At 34.5% G+C, this 19,048-nt stretch overlaps 1 protein-coding gene across 1 annotated transcript in view; it reads left to right on the top strand.

Annotated features, from left to right (window-relative positions):
* LTN1 (listerin E3 ubiquitin protein ligase 1) overlaps positions 1 to 19,048 on the top strand; it is a 31,423-nt gene that overhangs the window by 6,342 nt on the left and 6,033 nt on the right. Inside the window, exons 7-24 of the mRNA XM_074600245.1 lie at positions 76 to 249; positions 1,302 to 1,492; positions 2,785 to 2,932; positions 3,331 to 4,116; positions 4,623 to 4,664; positions 5,670 to 5,862; positions 8,364 to 8,603; positions 9,585 to 9,738; positions 10,009 to 10,159; positions 10,927 to 11,128; positions 11,810 to 11,969; positions 12,144 to 12,248; positions 12,484 to 12,626; positions 13,668 to 13,803; positions 14,692 to 14,836; positions 16,752 to 16,965; positions 17,257 to 17,494; positions 18,419 to 18,493. Of these exons, the coding sequence (XP_074456346.1) occupies positions 76 to 249; positions 1,302 to 1,492; positions 2,785 to 2,932; positions 3,331 to 4,116; positions 4,623 to 4,664; positions 5,670 to 5,862; positions 8,364 to 8,603; positions 9,585 to 9,738; positions 10,009 to 10,159; positions 10,927 to 11,128; positions 11,810 to 11,969; positions 12,144 to 12,248; positions 12,484 to 12,626; positions 13,668 to 13,803; positions 14,692 to 14,836; positions 16,752 to 16,965; positions 17,257 to 17,494; positions 18,419 to 18,493 (3,497 nt within the window). The remainder of the gene's footprint in view (positions 1 to 75; positions 250 to 1,301; positions 1,493 to 2,784; positions 2,933 to 3,330; positions 4,117 to 4,622; positions 4,665 to 5,669; positions 5,863 to 8,363; positions 8,604 to 9,584; positions 9,739 to 10,008; positions 10,160 to 10,926; positions 11,129 to 11,809; positions 11,970 to 12,143; positions 12,249 to 12,483; positions 12,627 to 13,667; positions 13,804 to 14,691; positions 14,837 to 16,751; positions 16,966 to 17,256; positions 17,495 to 18,418; positions 18,494 to 19,048) is intronic.

The following is a 19,048-nucleotide window of genomic DNA, read 5'->3' as shown; positions in this document are numbered from 1 at the left end:
GAATGTTACAAATTGCATGTAGAGACAAAGTGTTGTCATTTCACTAAAATTTTGTTTTCCTGTGGCCTATGTCAGGTTCGCTCAGCTTTCTTTGAGCTGGCTTCTGCTTTTTGTCAGTACTTGCCTGAGCTGGTGAAAACTGAAGCACCAAGAGTTTGTCCTGCTGTTCTTCTTAGCGTTGACGACAGTGATGCAGTGGTGTGTCCTGCTCTTTGGGAAGCTGTACTTTATGTTACCGCCACTGTTGAGGTAATGTGGGAAACCGAAGTGGCAGATATTTTACTCAAATTTTAACCTTTCACCAGGTGCCATTGTTCTCTGTGTAGAACTAGGAAAACCAGCTTGACCGGGTTTTCTTTATGATTAATAACATGAAATTATCAATGCCACATGCTCCTTCTTCCTCCTTAGGGTTCTAGTGTAACTTTCAAATACATTGTGTCCAGCATGCCTGAAAATCAGAGTTGTTTTATAACTTTAATTAAATTAACCTAATACTAATACTTTAAATCTTTTTTTTTTTTTTTTTTTTTTGTTAAAGACGGTTACAAAAATTACTTGCAGTGGATTTTTGGTTTGTTTGTTTCCCCTTCTAATTTAATGCTTCGTTCTAAACGTTTTTGGTTTGGTTTTTTTTTTAAATTTTAAGTGAAATACCAGCTTTGAATTTATTAGCAGGGTGAATGGTGTTGCCATAGACAGGGATGCTTTGAGGGTTTAATGCTGCAGATCTCTCTTGTAACTGCTGATATAAACTGTAACTATTTATGTGGGGGAGGAAAAATATCTTTGTTCAGCTTGCTATAAATATAGGTACTGGAACTATGACAGATCAGATGACAAAAAACTTTGGGGTTTGGGGGGAAAGCACCAAGATATTTTGTAACAATCAGAAGATTTTGGGGGGGAGTTCTGAAGTTAGTGATGCTTCTGAAGTTAGGATTTTGAAATCATTGCTTGTTCTTGATAAAAAGAACTCAGAATTAAATGCAGGACCAGTTACAATAATGATTTTTATAAAGCATCCTTGAAGCGTTATTAAAGAGAAGCCTTTAATTGCAGTTTGCTAACAAGGAAGGTCCATTGATTTTAAACAATAGTTTTATCACGTTAGCTTCTTAAATTCACAAGCTGAAATAGGGAGAAAGTGATTTTTAAAAATACTGGCAATTGAATTTAAATTTTACGATAACTTGTTTCAGCTACAACATTAGGGAGGGTAGATTAAATGTCTAGCTTGGGAGTTCTTCCAAGGCAACATGTTCTCACTTTATTTGCAGTAAGTGTATTTCTTTCTGTAGGACTGTTGGAGTCATGTAAATGCCAAAAAGGGAGTTCTACCAAAGCTATGGACGATGCTTCGAGAAGGTGGACGAGGACTAGCTACTGTTATATACCCAAATCTTTTGCCGTTCATTAGCAAGGTACCTCCTGGCATTGCAGAACCAAAGCTGGAATATTTCAGAACTTTTTTCGGCTCTATAATTCAAGGGTATGAACCATGAATTTATTTATTTATTTATTTGAAATCAGTCTCTTTTACGTTTGGAAATAGGAGAACTAATCTTCTTTAAGCATTCAAATATAATTAACATATTATTTGGCTTGAGGATATTTAAATATGCATTAATTGTTTATTTGAGAAAAGTCTGGTTTCAGTATGATATTTGAAAATTATATTTTAAAGATGCTTATAAATATCCAAAACTAGAGTGAGTCCTTTGTGGCTGTTCTTGTCATCTTAAACATTCAGCCTTCTTTTTGATTTTATTACGTCTTCCTTATCTAAAGCATTCTTATCTTTCCTTGTCAAAGCTTTGTGTTTATTCCATGATAAATTTTAAAATGGGAAATTAATTTGAAATGAAGAGTGGCTTTGAAGATATCAGGCTCTTCTCACTGGTGGGTAATTATTACAGAGGTTATTGGGGATTAGCATTGTGCATAATTGCCTTTATGCAGGAACTTTAACTCTTATGATACTGATTTTTTAAAGGGTTGAAACTATGATTTTTCACCTTTAAAATACATCAAAACCAGCTTTCTGTCAAATCTGATTTAAATAGATGCATGTGCATTGTGTATGCAGAAGCATATATAAGGTATTTTATGAACGACTAAAGTGTAGCTTATTTAAACAAAAATCAAGTTTTGGTTGGTGTTGGTGTGGCCACTAGCAGAGCTCTTGGAGAAGATAATTATGTATGGGTTGGTTTTGAAAACTGGACAGAATTTTATTACAAGTAGTAAAATGGTTGTAATATTTATATGGTAATTTGTGTGGTCTAATTTTCATTAAAAAGCAACCAAATCATAGTTGTTCAGACTCCATCTGGCTATTGGGAATCTGTCTTTTGATGGCCTTCTTGTTTTTTTTCTTTCTTTTTTTTCTGTAATGACATAAAGTGACAACTTCTAAACCTCTGTGGTGTGTGTTGAAAATTGCAAAGGAGTTTTGACAAACAGCTGAAACAGTAGACAGTATGCTTGACTGGTTACGTTTCCTCTATTTACACAGATATTTTTTTAATGAATGCTAAAACTAGATGAAAAAGTTATTTTAATGTAAGTTATATTAAATGCCTGGATTTACTTTTTTGACTCTTTAAATATGTCCTCTTGAATTTGTTTTGATCTGACTCCTATCAATGATTCTATATTCTCGTATTGGTGTTGTTTGGATAAGAACAACATAATCAAAATTACATTGATTACATACCTCCTGGGTTTCTCAGAAGCATTGATGACTGAATGTGCCCTCCCTCCGATGTTGCCTTTCAATAGGTTGTCAAGTGAGCGAGCAATAGCCAGCCCTTCAGAAAGTTCAGCAATTATAAGTGCATTTATGGAATGCCTGCGCTTTGTCATACTTCAGAAAACAGACAAAGAAGATGACCAAAGACAAATTCATCAAATGCTTATATACGACCAGGTATTTATTAGAAATGCTTAATATTGTTGTGTGTACATTTAATAATTCAAAGTTAAAAAAAAAAAAAACAACCTGCAGATTTCTGTCAGGATTTACTTCTCTGAAAATTTCAGTAGATTTTTTTGAAAAAATAACCTTACTGAACTTAGTCAATTTTTTTCCTTCCTATAAAATCATCCCTTTCACTATGTAGTTTAAATTATATTTAAAAAACCCAAACAACAAAACATCCCACCTTGTATATTTTTATTAACTGAGTCTTATTAATGAGTAATTCTGGTGTTTTTGGAATTGCTTCTGGAATGTTTTTCAGACTTGTAGAATTTACTGGTATTATAAAGAATAAAATAATCATCTAGTTGGATCACTGTTCTCTAATAATTTGTTTGTCTTTATAGCTAATTCCTCTTACTGATGCTGTACTTAAGGAGCCCAGGTTACAAAATGGACCGTTATTTTATCAAATCGCAGAAACACTGAGCACCTGGGAAGCTAAAGCAGAACTCTCTGATGATGGTAGCACAGATGAAGTTTTCCAGAAACTGTTGTCGAATTTTTGGGACCATCTTTTAAAGAAGTGTGTAGTTTATGTTGATACGTTGGATGCTGATGAGAAGTTGTTGTTTGCCATATCTGGTATGCTAGAAATTCTTCAGAATCCAAAGAGTGCTACAAAACCAAACAATAGAAAATCTTTAAAAATCAGATTTACAGATGAGGATGAATCTGAAAGAAACACAGAGAATGGAAAGCTCACAGAAGTGAGAAATAGTGACTGTGAAATACAGACTGACTTGCAGCATAGTTCGCTTCTAAGGAAAGAACCTTTAGAAAATTTAGTCTGCAACCTTGCTGAACTGAGTATTGTGTATGTCAACGAACAGAAGTCGGAACAGCATTTGAAATTTCTCTCTGCGCTGCTCAACTCCTTTTCTTCAAACAGAGTTTTCAAAGTACTTTTAGAGCAGGGAAATGATGTAAGCTCTGCTCAAGCTGAATCCCAAAACGAAATTAAAGCTCATCATGAAAGTCCATCTGTACAATTTCTGTATATGAATTTAATAACTTGGCTGAAGGAAGACTGGAGGAAAGACACCCATTTTCTGGTTGATATTTTGTATAGCGTGCTTAATTGTTGCAGCACTAATGTTGAAAGGAAAATAATTCTTGATGATTTAACAAAGGTATGGCTTGTACATTTGTTATTGATTTTTATCAAAGTGACTACTTCTTTTGTGGGCTGTGGTTAGTTAATTTTGTTTTGGGGCTGTGGAATGGAGGATATTCTACATGAACTTGGATAAGTTCACTGTGAAGGAAGGTAGATTTAGGAAAGGTTGACATGACAGTGTTGGGGTGAAAGGTTATAACGTATGTCCCTTTCTACATGGTATAAATCATTGAAAAAAAGAAAGTAACATTAACATCAGAATTTTGCTGTTCTTGCTTCTTTATACAGTGTGCTTTTATACTAATCGTCAATGGCCTTTCTTATATATACAGTCCCTTAGTGATCTATGTGGTAGAGAAAGACTGGGAAACAAAAAATAACTTTGTTCCTGAAACTTAGCAACTTCTGCTTGTCTCCTGCAGAAAATAAAGTTGTAAAACAAAGAGTGAAAATGGTATTAAGGGCTTCCTATTCAGCAAAGAATTTGTTAAATATTCTGGAATTTGTTTTTCTTTTCAGATGGATCTGAAATGGATTATTTTTCTCCAGATAATTCAAAAGGTACCTCTTAAGGTTTTTGTTTTGTTCTTGTTTTGCATGGTTTTGAATATTTCCCTGGTGTTAGCTTGAGAGTTATGTGTGTTTGAATGACTTTTTTTTTTTTTTTTAATTGAAGTAGTGATAATTTCCATAGTTTGAAAATCTTCTAGTAATAATTTGACTGTTGTTTGTTTTAACTGCATTAAATCTGCAGACAGTCTTAGAAATGAAATGATGATACCAAAGCAAAAGCATCTTTGTCCCTTCTGGTTTTGGTCAGTTGCTCTTTGAGCCGGAGGATTCGTGATTTGTTTCTGGTAATCCCTTCTAAGGTAGAGGGTGTGAAGTTGGGTATCAGACCAATAATTTAAATGATTATTTGTATCATCACCCTTACATCATGCTTACAAGGAAAAGATGGTATACCATTTTTTCACATGGGACGTTGAGAGACTGACGTTTAAGTGATTGCCTGGGGTGAAATATTACAAGAACTCATAGCACTTAATGTACAATCCAGTGCGTTGACCATAATATCTTTCCTCACAGATACTGTGTATTCTAGGAATCCTCAGATTTTTATGATGTTGTAACTTATAATAGCGTATCACCAAAATAACATTTGCATGATTTGTGACATTTCTTTCTTTTTTTTTTTGAGAAATTCAAATGCTGTAAATACATTTTATGTTATTTCATTTTATTTCAGCCAGTCTGGTCACCCAAAAGTTATCTTTCTAACTCCAGTGTAGGTATTTCCTGGGCTCTATAGTAGGAAAAAGAAGAGCTTTCAGAAGGTGACTCATTTCACTCTAAAGTAGAGGTCTGCCCTAGCCATAAGTTGCTGTCTCTGACCAAAAAGAAAGTAGGGGGGATTGTTGCAGATGTAAGCACCTAGAGACTTAATGTTTATGACAGATTATATGATTCCCACTCTACGTGTGCAGGTTTGACATATTAACCTTATGCTTAGTAATGAAAGTTAATACCTTCAAAAGATTATTGAATTGTTTTCTTGTGATTCAGGCGTGCTCAAGCACAACAAAACTTTCCTTAGTGTCTGACTGGCTGAAAGGAGATACGCTTGGAGAAAGACTTGTAATGCTGGCAGATGATCTGTGTCACCTGGGTTTAAAACCTATAGCAGCCCCATCAGAATCATCCTCTTCAGAAAGGTGGACCCTCCTCAGCTTAGTGTTGTCACAACACATTAAAAATGGTAAGCATATTTATTCCTTGGAGTTTGTGAACTGTTAATACCACACTTAGGCTTTGTAGAAGGTTGAAAAGAAACTTGAGATCTTCCAGAGTACTTTATAACACCTAAGCTTTTTTCTGGGTTTTGTTGGTTTTTGTTTATTTTTGTGGGGGTTGGTTGTTTTGTTGTGGGGTTTTTTGTTTGGTTTCTTTGTGTGTGTGTGTTTTTGTTTTTGTTTTTTTTACCTGGTCAATTAATGAGGTCTAGTTTCATTTTGTAAAAAACAACTTGCAGCAGTGATATTGCAATATTTTTGGTCTGTGTTGCTAAACAAAAGTCAGTGTTTAAAGAACAGATTCAGATTTGTGAGTCTGGAAAACTTGACGAAAATTTAAGTAAGTTTGATTTATTAGCTAGTGTGCTGTAAAATAATATTAATTTTTAAACCATACCATCTGCAATTTACCTTCAAAACTAGAATATCAAAAAATCAGTGGTTATGGACCACTGCGTGCATTGGTAATGCCTTGTTACAGGACCTATGAACTGCTTTGAACCATTTCAACCGTTTTCACTCAGATTCATGTATTTTAAAAACTACATGTGTGCACTTATGCTGTATGTGTAATCTATTTTTTATTAATAAAACATCCTATTTCATTTCTTCCTTGCATTTTATGGTATCCATGATACAGACTTCTAGTGGAGTTTTTGATTTTATCAATTTTCTTGATGTTTTCCATATAAACTTGTCATCTGTGTTTTGTTAAGCTCAGCATTTGCTTTGAACCCTGAGGTAGTATACTTCAGTTTGAATGCTGGGCACATTCATAGTCCTTTCAAGATTCAACAACGCACACAACAAGTTAACTGTAGTGGATATTCATAGATACTGCATCCTGAACATGTTGTAAGATTGTTATTTCTGTTACTGGAACTTTTGATGTAGAGGAGCATAAGGAAAACCTGTTTCCTCTCTCCTGAGAGAGTTCGACAAACTTGCTCACTTCTGAGTTCGTGGTGTCCTAGGGCTGATTGTCCAGTGACTTCGCTTTTTGGCACTAGAGCTGGAGGTATTGCTGAGTTTAGGTATTTGTTTTGTGCTGGGTGCTGCCTGACCTGTTTTTAATGCATGATGGATGAGGTCTAAGAGACCTTCAGGAACCGTGGTTCTTCTTGACTTAGTGAATTAGGCCAAAATAGAGTGTGTGGACTTTCAAAAAGATTTTTGATGAGACCTCTCATCTAAGTTTCTCAAGGTAAGCTGTCATGGAATAAATGGAGAGGCCATTCATGGATCAGTAAGCTATCAGATGATAGGAATTAAAAAGGAAAAACGGATAAATACTGAAAGGATGATAATAGTTTCTGACAAATTATTCAGAGTAATCAAAACTGAACCTTCAAGGAGCTGCAGCAGTGTGCTGTGATACTGAATGATTAACTGATATAATTACAAATGAATTTTAAAACCAATAAATATTAAAAGTATACATGGTAAGAACACAATTGTAACTGTATCTATTCAGTGGCAGGCTCTCAGCTGTTAAAACTCAGAAAAGAGATCTTTCATCATCGTGATGGTTCCCTGTAAGTGGCACGTTGGTGCTCAGCAATAAAAAAAGGAATGCAGGTTATTATGAGCTGCCATGAAAAGAACAGAGGAAAAACTAAAATTACTATAGCATTTGTGTGTCAGTATCTTGAATACTGCCTGTAATTTTGGTCACTGCAATATTCTTGTTCACATATATGCTTTTGAAAAAAGGTGTGATAGAATTGCCCAAAGAAAGATGGCAGGGATGGTTAGGCAAATACAGTAGCTTCTCTTTGCAAGGGCAATAAAACAGACTAGACTTTTTCAGCTTGCGGTGAATGTGATTGGGGATGGGGTTGTGGTAAAGAGCCATAAAATCATAATTTGTATGGAAAAAGCAAATAGGAAGAAACTCATTGTTTTTTTTAAACAGAAGAGCCTGAGGTTGCTTACAGATGTTTAGATAGCAGGCTTGAGGAAAGAGAAAAGTATAGTTCTTCATACAGTTCATAATTAAATAATGGAACTCATTGCCACAGGATGCTGTGGAGTTTGAGGAAAAATGGCATAAGCCAATTTCAATCCAATGAGAAAGGGTCTAAGCATGTTCTTGGAAGATTGTTCTAATTGGGTTAATTATATGCAGTGGTCCAGGTGTAATCTCTGGCTTTCAATTGATTACCAGAAGCTAGGAAGGCATAAAAGGGGCAGGGATCGCTCTGCACTTGCTCTATTTTATATACCTTTTGTCTAAGCTGCCTCAGATGGTTTAGGGAAATGGCGATGTGAAACTTTGGCTAGGTGATCCTAGATGACTGTGGAATAAGACAGTTTAGGTATACATTAGACTGCAACTCCGTTGCACTTTATTTTGCATTCAAAATTAGCGAATAAAAACCAAATGGGTACGTATTAATATGATGCCTTTGAATGATCATGTTTATCAAGTAATTAAAGCGTGCTGTCTTTTTCCTCTCCCCAACAGAATCTTTGATTGGTGAAACTGTTGTCGAAAGGATTATTGATAAACTTCAAGCAGCTCTGTCTAAAGCTAAGGATCTTTCTGAAGCTGGAAATACTGAACCATCAGTATCTTTCATCTGCGATGTAGCCTCAAGCTTTTTCAGCTCAGTTAAAGGGTGTTTACTGATGCCATCCTCAGAAGACTTGCTGCTTACCATCTTCCAATTGTATGCTCAGAGGCAGGATGCTACACATTTAACAGGTAATTTGGAGAAAAAACTTCTAACTTTTTTGTAGTTGATGACTACATCTAAATTGTTCTTTTTCATGAAGCAGATTCAAGTATATAATAGAATATTGAGTACACAGACATTGAGCACTTGCAGCTGTAACTGATGTGAAAATTTTTGCTTTAATTTACAATGCCTGTGGTTACTACTAAACATCAAGTCCTGTACATCTTTACAAGGACTTTAAACTTCTTTTGATGTTTAGTATCCGTGTGCTTCAGCTGTCTTTGAGGCTGTGATATTCCACGCTTTCTGGACTGTTACATGAATTATTTAAGGTCTATGAAATACAAAGGATGAGCTTTTTTTTTTTTTTTTGCTACAGTGTGAGGTTCCTATGAAAACGTATAATCACTTCATAAAAGATGCATACATTTATTCTGAAAACATTTATATTGATCAAGTTACTCTGACAAATTGTGACCCATTTCTCTCTCCACCAGCACTCATTTTCAGACTGAGATCCTGATTTATATTCTTTGAATGCAGAATTTGAGAGTGATGAATTGGTATATTAATTTACTGACATAAATACAAAGGAGTAAATGTTGCAGTGTTGTCGTAGAAGTGAAGTAGGACAATACTAACCTGAGAACCACTGCTGCTTTGCAAAGGAGTGTTGATGTTGTGAACGTTTAGTACTTCAGTATTTTAAAAAAGTCTGTAATTTTGAAGGCCATATTGTAGCAGAGAACAGGATCATTCTTATTCTCAAATAAAACATTACCTGTGTGTCAGAGTTAATTTAAAATTGCTCTGCAACAAGAAACCTGTACATTTGCCCTCAATAGTTATTGCATGTAACCACATAAAAAAGAGAATTCTTTTCCTGCTGCAGGACGTTTAGACATATGATCATTGCTGTATACTGTAGGTTGTAATTTGAGTTTACCTGTTTGTGATGGTTTGCTTGTCTGTTTGTTTTGTTTTGTTTTTTCTTTTCTTTACAATAGACTTACTTGTATGTAAATTAAAACACACCTGGATGTCTGGTGTACATTCACTTGTGCATCAACTTCGGAGCATGCAGAAGCAGAGTACCTTTTTGCATAAATCTGCACTGTGGGTTAAGAATCAAATTCAGTCTTCCTCTTTGGATGTGAAAAGGTAATTGTGATGTACATGCCCATTTCATAATATGTTGTTCTCCAAAGCAAATTAAGATTAGTGCTAAACTTATTCTTTATTTAATTGGTGTCCGTGTTACTGAGAGATTTTCAGCCTGACTGTTGCGTAGAGCATAATTTAAAACTCCATTGGTATAGCATGTATATAGCACCGATACAATGTATGTAGCATTGCATTGATGTAGAATAAAGCGGCTTGCTTTTACTGGATAGTGCCAAACTTATTTGCAGTGTTTTCTCCTTTTCTCAGCCTTCAGGTTTTGATCTCTGCAGTTGGCGATTTGTTGTCGAAGCTTATGGAAGCTGATGGACAGTCTGGGTATCTTGTGGGAGCTTATGTTGAGCATGTCACACCAAACAAAGCTGAGTGGGGGAAACTGCAAGAGTCTCTATCCACTGAGGTAGGAAAATGCATGCTGTAGTCAATCTTACGTCAAGTCTCTGTCCTTTAGGGTGATAAGCATTCTTTATTTTGACATGGCACTACAATTGTAAAAATGCATATGTCTGTGTAAAAGTTCTCTTTGGCCTCTTTCCACAATACAGGACAAAGTCTCTGTGTTTATGGCCCCATCCAGTACTACTGGAGAAAATAAAAATCCGTGAAATTACCCTTTTCTGCATGGAATATCAGCAACTTCCTTTACAATTCAGGAATTTTGTCTGACAGAATATACATCGTGAAGATGTTCTTATCTTTAAGTCAATTCTTCTATAAAGTTAATTTTATCAAAAACCACCAATGTATGCAGAGGAACATGATATGCTATCAACAAAATTTTGACATACATAGAGTGGGGAATGACATAAATTTCCTGTCCAACCACCAATCTTCAGTAACCTTGGTATTTCTTGTAAAATATATGGACTTCTACAGATACATATTTATTTCTGAGGCAGCAATGCATTTTCAAGTTACTGCTGTGCATTTCAGTTTTTTTAATATGCTGGAGTGGGTGGTCTTCAACATTGTGCTTTTGGTGTTTTTTAATATTTTGTAATATTTTATAATTTGTATTATAATTTTACAATTATACATTACAAATTTATATTTGCGTTTACTATTTTGTAATAATTCTGAATTTCCAAGGTTAAACAGATCATAGCGCTTTCATGCATTATTAAAATGTCAATTATTTGTTCATACTCTTTTATGTACATATTGCAGTGGATGCACAAACCTCTTTTGGAAGGAAGGCTTAGTATGAACCGTGAACCTTTGGGATCATGTGTCAAGCTGTGTGGCACAACTAAACTTCCAGGCCATCTGTGTGCTTCAGCCTTACTAAGTAAAATGGTGCTACTTGTGTTGGAAAATGGTCTAGTCCATGGAAATGATGATGCTGAAAGAAAGAAAATTGACAATATAAGTAAGCAACAATGGTAAAACTTAAAGGAATTTGATTTTCTATTAGTGGTAAATTAACCTTAATTGATGCTTAAAAATTAATAGTTAAAGTTTGGCATATAGATATGAGAAATCATCCTTTTACTGGGTTTTTTTGTTTTTTGTTTTTTTTTCCCCCTTCGGTTCTCCTTTAAAAATGTAAGTATGCACAAGTATAGTGTTTATATTTCTAGGACCTTCTATGATTATATATGTGCTATCTCAACAGAACTTTGAATTTGGAGAAGTTTGAATTTATAATGAACTTCAAAGTCGTTCATTGCCAAAACACATGGTGTGTTGGCATGAGTGGGCAATAGGAACTGTGTCCGTCTGTGCCATAAAATGAATGCCCTGAGTGTTCAGCCATAATGTAAAGATATTTTGAGGCAGCAATTTTTCTTAATTCCATCATGTGGGATCTCATTTATTTTTATTTATTGAATACTGAAATTAAAGCCAGCATTGTCAAATTAACATTTCCGTCTCCAAAAGTCTCACCATGATGAGAGGTGTAATTGTTCAGTGTGGGTCTTTGTAAGCTAATGAGGAAACCACATGCATTAAAAACATACTTAAAAACTCAACCTTGACCTGAAAATTCTTGCTTATGCACTGAATATATTGAGCAGTTGTTTGTAAACAACAACCTTTGTGTCATTAGTTGCAGAGCTATTGTACTCATTACAATGGATTGAAGAATTGGAGAATCCTCCGTGTCTGCTTCTGGAATATCTTCATATGTTAGAAGAAATGCACATCACATATGAGAAGTTCAGTACACTTAGCAATACAACTAGCCTTCAGCAAACAATATTTGATAGGTATGTAAGAACAAGTAAAACACCCCTTAACTCTGTTTTCATATTTTGTATTGTATAGAGTGTTTAAGTGCCACCATATTTCCTTATGTATATTGATTCAGACTTCATCCAAATGCTTTTGTTGTGATCTGTGCATCGGTATATATTAACCAGGGTCTTTTTTCTTCTTTGAAGATCAGAGGAACATGGAAGACTCTGGTCCTTAACCATGGCTAAAGCGATTCGTGCGGAAAACACTGTATCCTGTGAGATGAAACAACTTTTTAAGACAACAGAAGGGTATCTTAATACTGCTGCCTATAATCTTTTAGTTGCCAATGTTGATAATGTTAAATTATACTGATTCCGATGCATGACGTTTGAAGACTGAAAATTTGGTAGTATATTATGTGGTATGTAAAAGTGAAACTTGGTTTAGTGTGTGGGATTAGTTACATCATAGGATATTAGATCATTATGAACCAGTTAAAGTTTTGGGTTTGTCTAATTCTTGATGTTTTGCTTGTATGAATAGGTTTGTGCCATTAACAGAGGGCAAATTGCATACACTTCAGTGTCTATCACCTTTTTTAATTGAGGAAGAAAAGAAAGAACTTGTCTTCCACTGTGTGGCCAAACTTATGACATGCCCACAGACAGAGCTTTCTAGTACTGATGGTGAGTATGTTCTTACCTCAGTCCACTTCATTAGAATTTAAGAACGTTATTTTGCAATAATGTTTGCCTTTAGATAAAATGTTTTGACTATAATAATATCATTTTTCCTAGAAAGAAATGTCTTCTCTGTTTGCATGTTTCTTTTAGACTATTTGGTGTAGTAGTTTTCTGCTTTATTAAGGAAGTACAAGTTATACTGCCTGGTCCAAAATTGGAACTAAGGGATTTAGGCTGATATTGTTAAAAAAATTTTGACATTGCTGCTCTTCTTGTTTGGTCTATCCAATTTAAACACATCTGCAAATACCAAAGTATTCAATTAATCATTTAGGCTTTACAAATCTTCCCATTAAGTGTGATGTAGGTTGTGGGCTTACCATTCAAGTTTTAATTATTTTTTTTTCAGTTCGGGAAACCGCTGGTAAAGTTTTTGTTGCACTGCTGCTTAAGTGAAGTGGGTTTTTTCTTTGTTTGTTTTTGCTATGCATAAATAGTACTTTAATTAGCTCAGTTCTTTGCCATCATGCTTTGAAGAAATGTTCTTGTTCTCCAAGAAATCTAGGTACAAGCAGTTTTCCTTAAAAATGGGAAACATTACAAATGCAACAGTAGTACTTCACTCTGAAAGTAAAAATACAAGGATATTGGAATTCACAACTCACAGTTACAGTTACTTAATTATCTGTCTAAATTATTGCTTAGCATACTACATTTTTAGTAGCACAAATAGATTTAAATCTTAGCAGGTACTCTCCCTTTTTGTTAATTGTATAAACCAACAATTTATCTTATAGGAGTTTTTGGTTGGTTTGAGGTTTTTTGGTTTTTTGAAGTTTGGGTTGGATATAGTATTTTTGATTTAACAATGGCATTTCTGGATTAAGCGTTTAGCAAAAAAAAAGCTTAGGTATTATCTGAACTATCTTATGATATTAATTTTAAGTTCAAATGAAGCAATCCAGTCAATTGACGCACGTTACGATGTTTGTTTTGTCTTGATAATTAAGACCTGTTGAGTGTTCTATTATTGTTATGTTGTAGGAGCATTTGGGTGTCTTTCCATTTTGAACTCCTGCTTGAATGATAGAAGTATTGATTGTGATCATCTGTTACCTGGTATACTAAAAATCATCATGTCTTGGAAAAATGATAACGAGGACAGCTTTCTCTTTAGCTGGTGGGTGCAACTTAGATAATTTGATTTCAATTTCTAAAACGAGAGTTTAAAAATACAGTGTCGTTATCAATTCAAATGGAATCAATTTGTAAGCTACAGACACCATCCACTGCTCTAATATTATGTTTTTAAGCCTTTGTAGAACTGCATCCCTCAGTTTAATATACCTGTCTTTAAGTATCTAATAACTCATACAGATGAAAATTACCTGGGGTGGTTGAAGGCTGGGAAACTAGGAGCTTTTTAAATGTATGTAGGTGTCAACTGTTTTCAAAAGCATTCAAAACTGACCAACTTTTGTAGGTGTTGCTGGATATTCAGTTGCAAATTAGGATTGCTTATTTAGGTAGCAGAAAGAAGACTTGAATACCTTACTGAGATGTCTATTTTTTAAAATTCTGGACCTGAAAATGTAATTTGGAAAGCTTTCAGCAAGAAGTGAAAATATACTGACGTTCATTTGTCTTGAGCATAGTGAGAAAAATCCAGGCAACAAAGTCTTGAAATAATGTACACTATTTGGACACTTAAGTGCATATATTTTAAGTTACTAATTTTAAAAATAAGGGATTATTTTTCTTGCATTGATTTACTTAAAATTGCTAAATTTCATAGTTTATGTAAGTATATTACTTGATTGAATATGTGAATTGTACGGTTTGAGGAATCTTTATGACTTGCAAATGAGCAAGCTCTGATAGTCTGTTTTGTACCTGTTGACTGACTGACTTAGACTTGGCAGCTAAAGCAGTATTCTAACTCTGAAACACAGAGTATCCAAAGCACATAGGACAGAGCCTGGTGCAAGACTAAGAGTGAAGGCAAGAATCTAGATATTCGTGTCTACAACATGAAGATATGTAGGCCTTGGTTGTATTTTTATTGCAGCAATCTGAAAGAAACGAGTGCCGAGTTGCTTGGTTTCAACATAGAGATGATCCGTTACCTTCCCTTGCTGCTGAAGTATTCCACAGCGCCTTTGGCCGATAATGAATGGGACTTCATCATGTGCTCCATGCTGGCTTGGTTGGAGGTAACGTGAAAGAGACTATTACCAGTCATTGCACTGCAGCTTTTAATGGGATCCTCCTGATGCCCTCTGAACGTGCAGGGCCTGGGTGTTTTAAAAAAACGACTAAAAAATAACAAAATTTTTATAATCTTACTGGGCTGTCTGATCGACATTTCATCTTAAATCTTTGAAAGCTGTATGTTTGTAAATAGGTTGGTGAGTTCTTAAAGTGGAAAGTTTGGTGTCAGGATGATACAGTAAAACATTGTAGAAGCTATGCCACGTAGCAACTAAATTTGAACAAAGATGCATGAGGAGTGCCAAGAGGAATGGAAATCAGGAGTGCTCCTAATGGTTCTTACTTAGAGTTTAGAACACAATGGTCTTAACAATTTTAACTTTGTTTCATCTAATGTGTGCGTTAAGTTTCTAGCGCTTTAGAGTAATGATTGATATTAATAGGTGGGTACTCAGCATTTCAAAGATAACTTATTTTAAAAAGCGTCTCAATTGAAATATGGAACTAAGAAAATAAACTTTACCTACCACATGAGTCCTAATGTTGCATCTCCGGTTTTGCTGTACTTAGCTTTTTACATTCTTGTCTGGATATGGAGGGACATAGTTATCTCAGCCTAGCAAATATTTTGACACGATGTTAAAAAGAATTGCACAAAATCCTTTTTTCATTGAACTTTGTCAAAGGTCATGTGTGGCTTAAAAGCACAAGCAATACTGTATCTCCTATTTTGTTTTGTATATGGAGATTAAATTACCTCCCTCTTGAAGTAATATGTTTTGTAGTGGCATTGGTAACTGGAGAATAATTTTGAAATGTATCTGCTGTAGGTCTCTATGTTGGAAAAAAAAAATCCCTTTAAAACCAAAGTCTAACATGACATACAAAAATGAACTGAATGAAAAGCAGTATCTGCATTTCGATATCTAAATGATCACATGAAACATCAAAATTATATTCTGTTGTTAGAGTTATATTCCATATTGTTAGAAAACAAGTCAGAGTGAACAGCTGACGACTACTTTATTAATCAAATAAAGATGCAGATTCTCTCACCTGCTAGTGCTGCTTTTTTTTTTTTTTTGGTTGATTGGGGTTGGTTTTTTTGTTTTTAAATAATTGTAGTACTCCTTGTCACTGCACACTTATAAGGGCAGCTGGAAACTTCCATTTGGCCTTTTTCGGTCTCAGGATTAATCTTCTTACTTGTGCTGTGTGTCCCTCAAAACTGTATATTTTCAACTTAAGAAAACAAACAAACAAACAAAAAAAAACCCCAACCAACCAGAAAACTTTTATGGAAAACTTGTTGCATAGATTAAGTGCTTGGGAGCATTTTAAATATTTAATGATATTCCTTATTTGTGAAAACAAGTAAGAATAAAAATAATAATAAGGGCTATGTTGAAGGATAGGAAATACTCTTTCGATTGCCACTTAAATAGTTTCCAGTTTACAGTAGTATATTGCCAATTTCCTTCTGCAATTTGGAAATACAAGCGTCACGTTGGTTACCCTTATATGTTTGGGAGAGAAAAGTGAAAGCCCTTCACATCTCCATTTTGGCTCACTTGGCTGCACAAGTGTCCTGGAGAAGCTACAGTCATGTACGTTTCAGTTTGAATCCACTTGGTGGCAGTTTCTTTCTGTCATTATAAAGAAGGTCGTACGAGGGAAGCAATCCAGGATTCTAAATGTCGATGAGACTTGGAAATAATTTTCAGTAAGTCTTACTAAAATACAGATTACATTTTTAAACTTTTTTCTTTTTTTTTTCCCCCCAAATTGTTTTAAAATGTTTTTTTGCAATTGAGTTGTCTTTGAAATTACACTTTCTGGTGTAGACAGGGAATGTGAAACAGGTATTTTAAAGCAAATTTATAGTTAAGAAATCTTCCTTTTATTTTTTCCTTCTAGACAACAAGTGAAAGCCGTTTGCTTTATCACATCCCGCTCGTGCAGATTTTTGCTTGCGTCACTTGTGACTTAGCATCTGCCCTTAGTGCTTACTTTGAAGCTGCGTCTCCTGAAACTACTGAAAACCTTCCTGTGAACTTGATCAGTGAATGGAATGACTTCTTTTCTGAAGGAATTCACAATTTGCTGTTACCATTGTTGGTGAAAGTCACAGGCAAGTATATGGCAAGGAGGGGTAATAGTGGTACCTGTCAGGCTATTCTGAAATAGAATTTGACGTGCTGTGTTTTTTAATTTATGGGAATGTTATGTCAACACAGCTTATAAAAACTCACTTTTTTTTGAATACTTACATGCTAATTAGTAAAGTAATTGCACTTAACGTTGTGACTTTTAAGATTAGATGGATTCTGATAAGCAGAGTTTGAGTTGTTTCTAGTAATGCTTGTTTATGATATCATCCATACGTTCTATATCACAGCTTGTCTTTCTCTGCTTTAAATAGGAGAAACCAAAAATGCATCTGAAGGCTCCTTTCAGAGCTCTGTGTTAACGTCTTTGGGTGAAGCTCTAACATACATCTCAAAGGACCAGTTGTTAAACCATAAATTGCCAGCGAAGTTTGTTGCAGGCCAGAAAACAAATCTTCCAGATAAACTCCAGACTCTACTAAATACGTTATCTCCGTTGTTGCTTTTCCGGGCTAGACCTGTACAGATTTCTGTCTACCATATGTTGTATAAGTAAGAATCAACAAATTTTTCACTTCCCTCACCTTCTTCTCCCCTGTTCCTCATTTTTATTTTTTTAAATATGCTGTAGAACATGAACTTATAGATGTGTTTAGCAAAGTCAGGTTTCATTATGGGAGAAAATCCTTAACTGGGTAATTTGTGTTCTGTATAACATTATATAAACATATAGAACATTATATAAAGCTATGAACGCTAAATTTGGTGTAAAAGTAGACTAAATATATACTGAGAAATTTTACTGCAGTACGTGAAGATACAGGGTTTTTTTCTGTACCGCAGTTATGTAGATATCAGTGTCATAACTATAACGCTGTTTATTTTTACCCTCTATTTTAACACTCAGAGAATCCTAAAATGTAAACTGAAATATTCCAGGTTTGATCTGGGTCTGTGACAGAATCGTTAAATAGTATAACCTTTTAATTTTTACTAGTTTAGATAAGAAAATGAAGAAAGTGAATACAAATTTGTAGTATTCTTGTGAACTTTTTGGATATCTCTAATACCAAAAGAGAGAGTACATAATTTGAAAAATAATATGTGCATTTGACTGCTCAAAATGCAGATTGCAAAGCAGATGGCTTAAGCATAAGAAGCTACTGTTATCTTTCGCTTGTACTGAGGTATAAAGTTGCAATAACTTAATTCTGAGATAGAGAAGTTTAGCGTGACTCAGGAAGTGTAAAAGGTCTGGAAAAGACCAAGCAAGGCTACATGCTTGTTGGCTACGTCATTTAGGAACCAAATTTGCAATAGTGACATGTCTCTTAAAGATTCTGTGGTGTTATTAAGGAGTAATTGCCATTATTGTATTGCTTATCATTAATGTTGACACTGATAAGCAGAGAACTATGCATCACATGTATTAAAATAGTAAAAATTAAATCTTATTTCCTTTCTGTATTTCTATAGATTAATGCCTGAATTGCCTAAATTCGATGATGAAGATCTCAAATCTTACGGTGATGAAGAGGAGGAATCAGCATTGTGTGTATTTTTTCCTCATATTTTTTTACGACTGTTTTATCGAGATTTTTTTTTTTTTTTTTTTTTAAAATGTGTTCCAAGAGCTGAGATTTGCAGCAGAGTAGTCATCTGTCAGGAGATTTTAAAAGAAAAAAAAATTACATGGCTGTGACAATAGCGTCATAAATATTGAAGTACTAATTATAATTGGTTAAGTCTGCCTTTGTGCTAAAACTGGAAATGATATTTGCAATTGTTTTCAGTTGTTACTAGAGTAAGTGCAAAATATATGCTCTCTATTGTAAAATTGTGACAGATTTTTACTGGACTGCTGTATTCAGAATGTGTCCAGCTGCACAGGTAACTTCAATTTCTTGATCCTCCAAAATTGACCTGGGTGTTTTATACAGCTTGAATCCGATACAGTCATCAGTTTGAAGAGGCAATATGGTAATTGATTTAAAAAAAAAAAAAAGATTTTTTTTTTTTAAATCTCAGCCCAATGATTAATACCTTTCCTTACTATGGAGCAGCAAAAGGCTTTTTAATCCAAAGCCCAAACCCAATGCATTCAGT

Source organism: Larus michahellis, chromosome 1 (assembly GCF_964199755.1).
Source record: "Larus michahellis chromosome 1, bLarMic1.1, whole genome shotgun sequence".
In the NCBI taxonomy this organism is placed as follows: domain Eukaryota; kingdom Metazoa; phylum Chordata; class Aves; order Charadriiformes; family Laridae; genus Larus; species Larus michahellis.
This window is presented reverse-complemented; position numbering and strand designations above follow the sequence as displayed.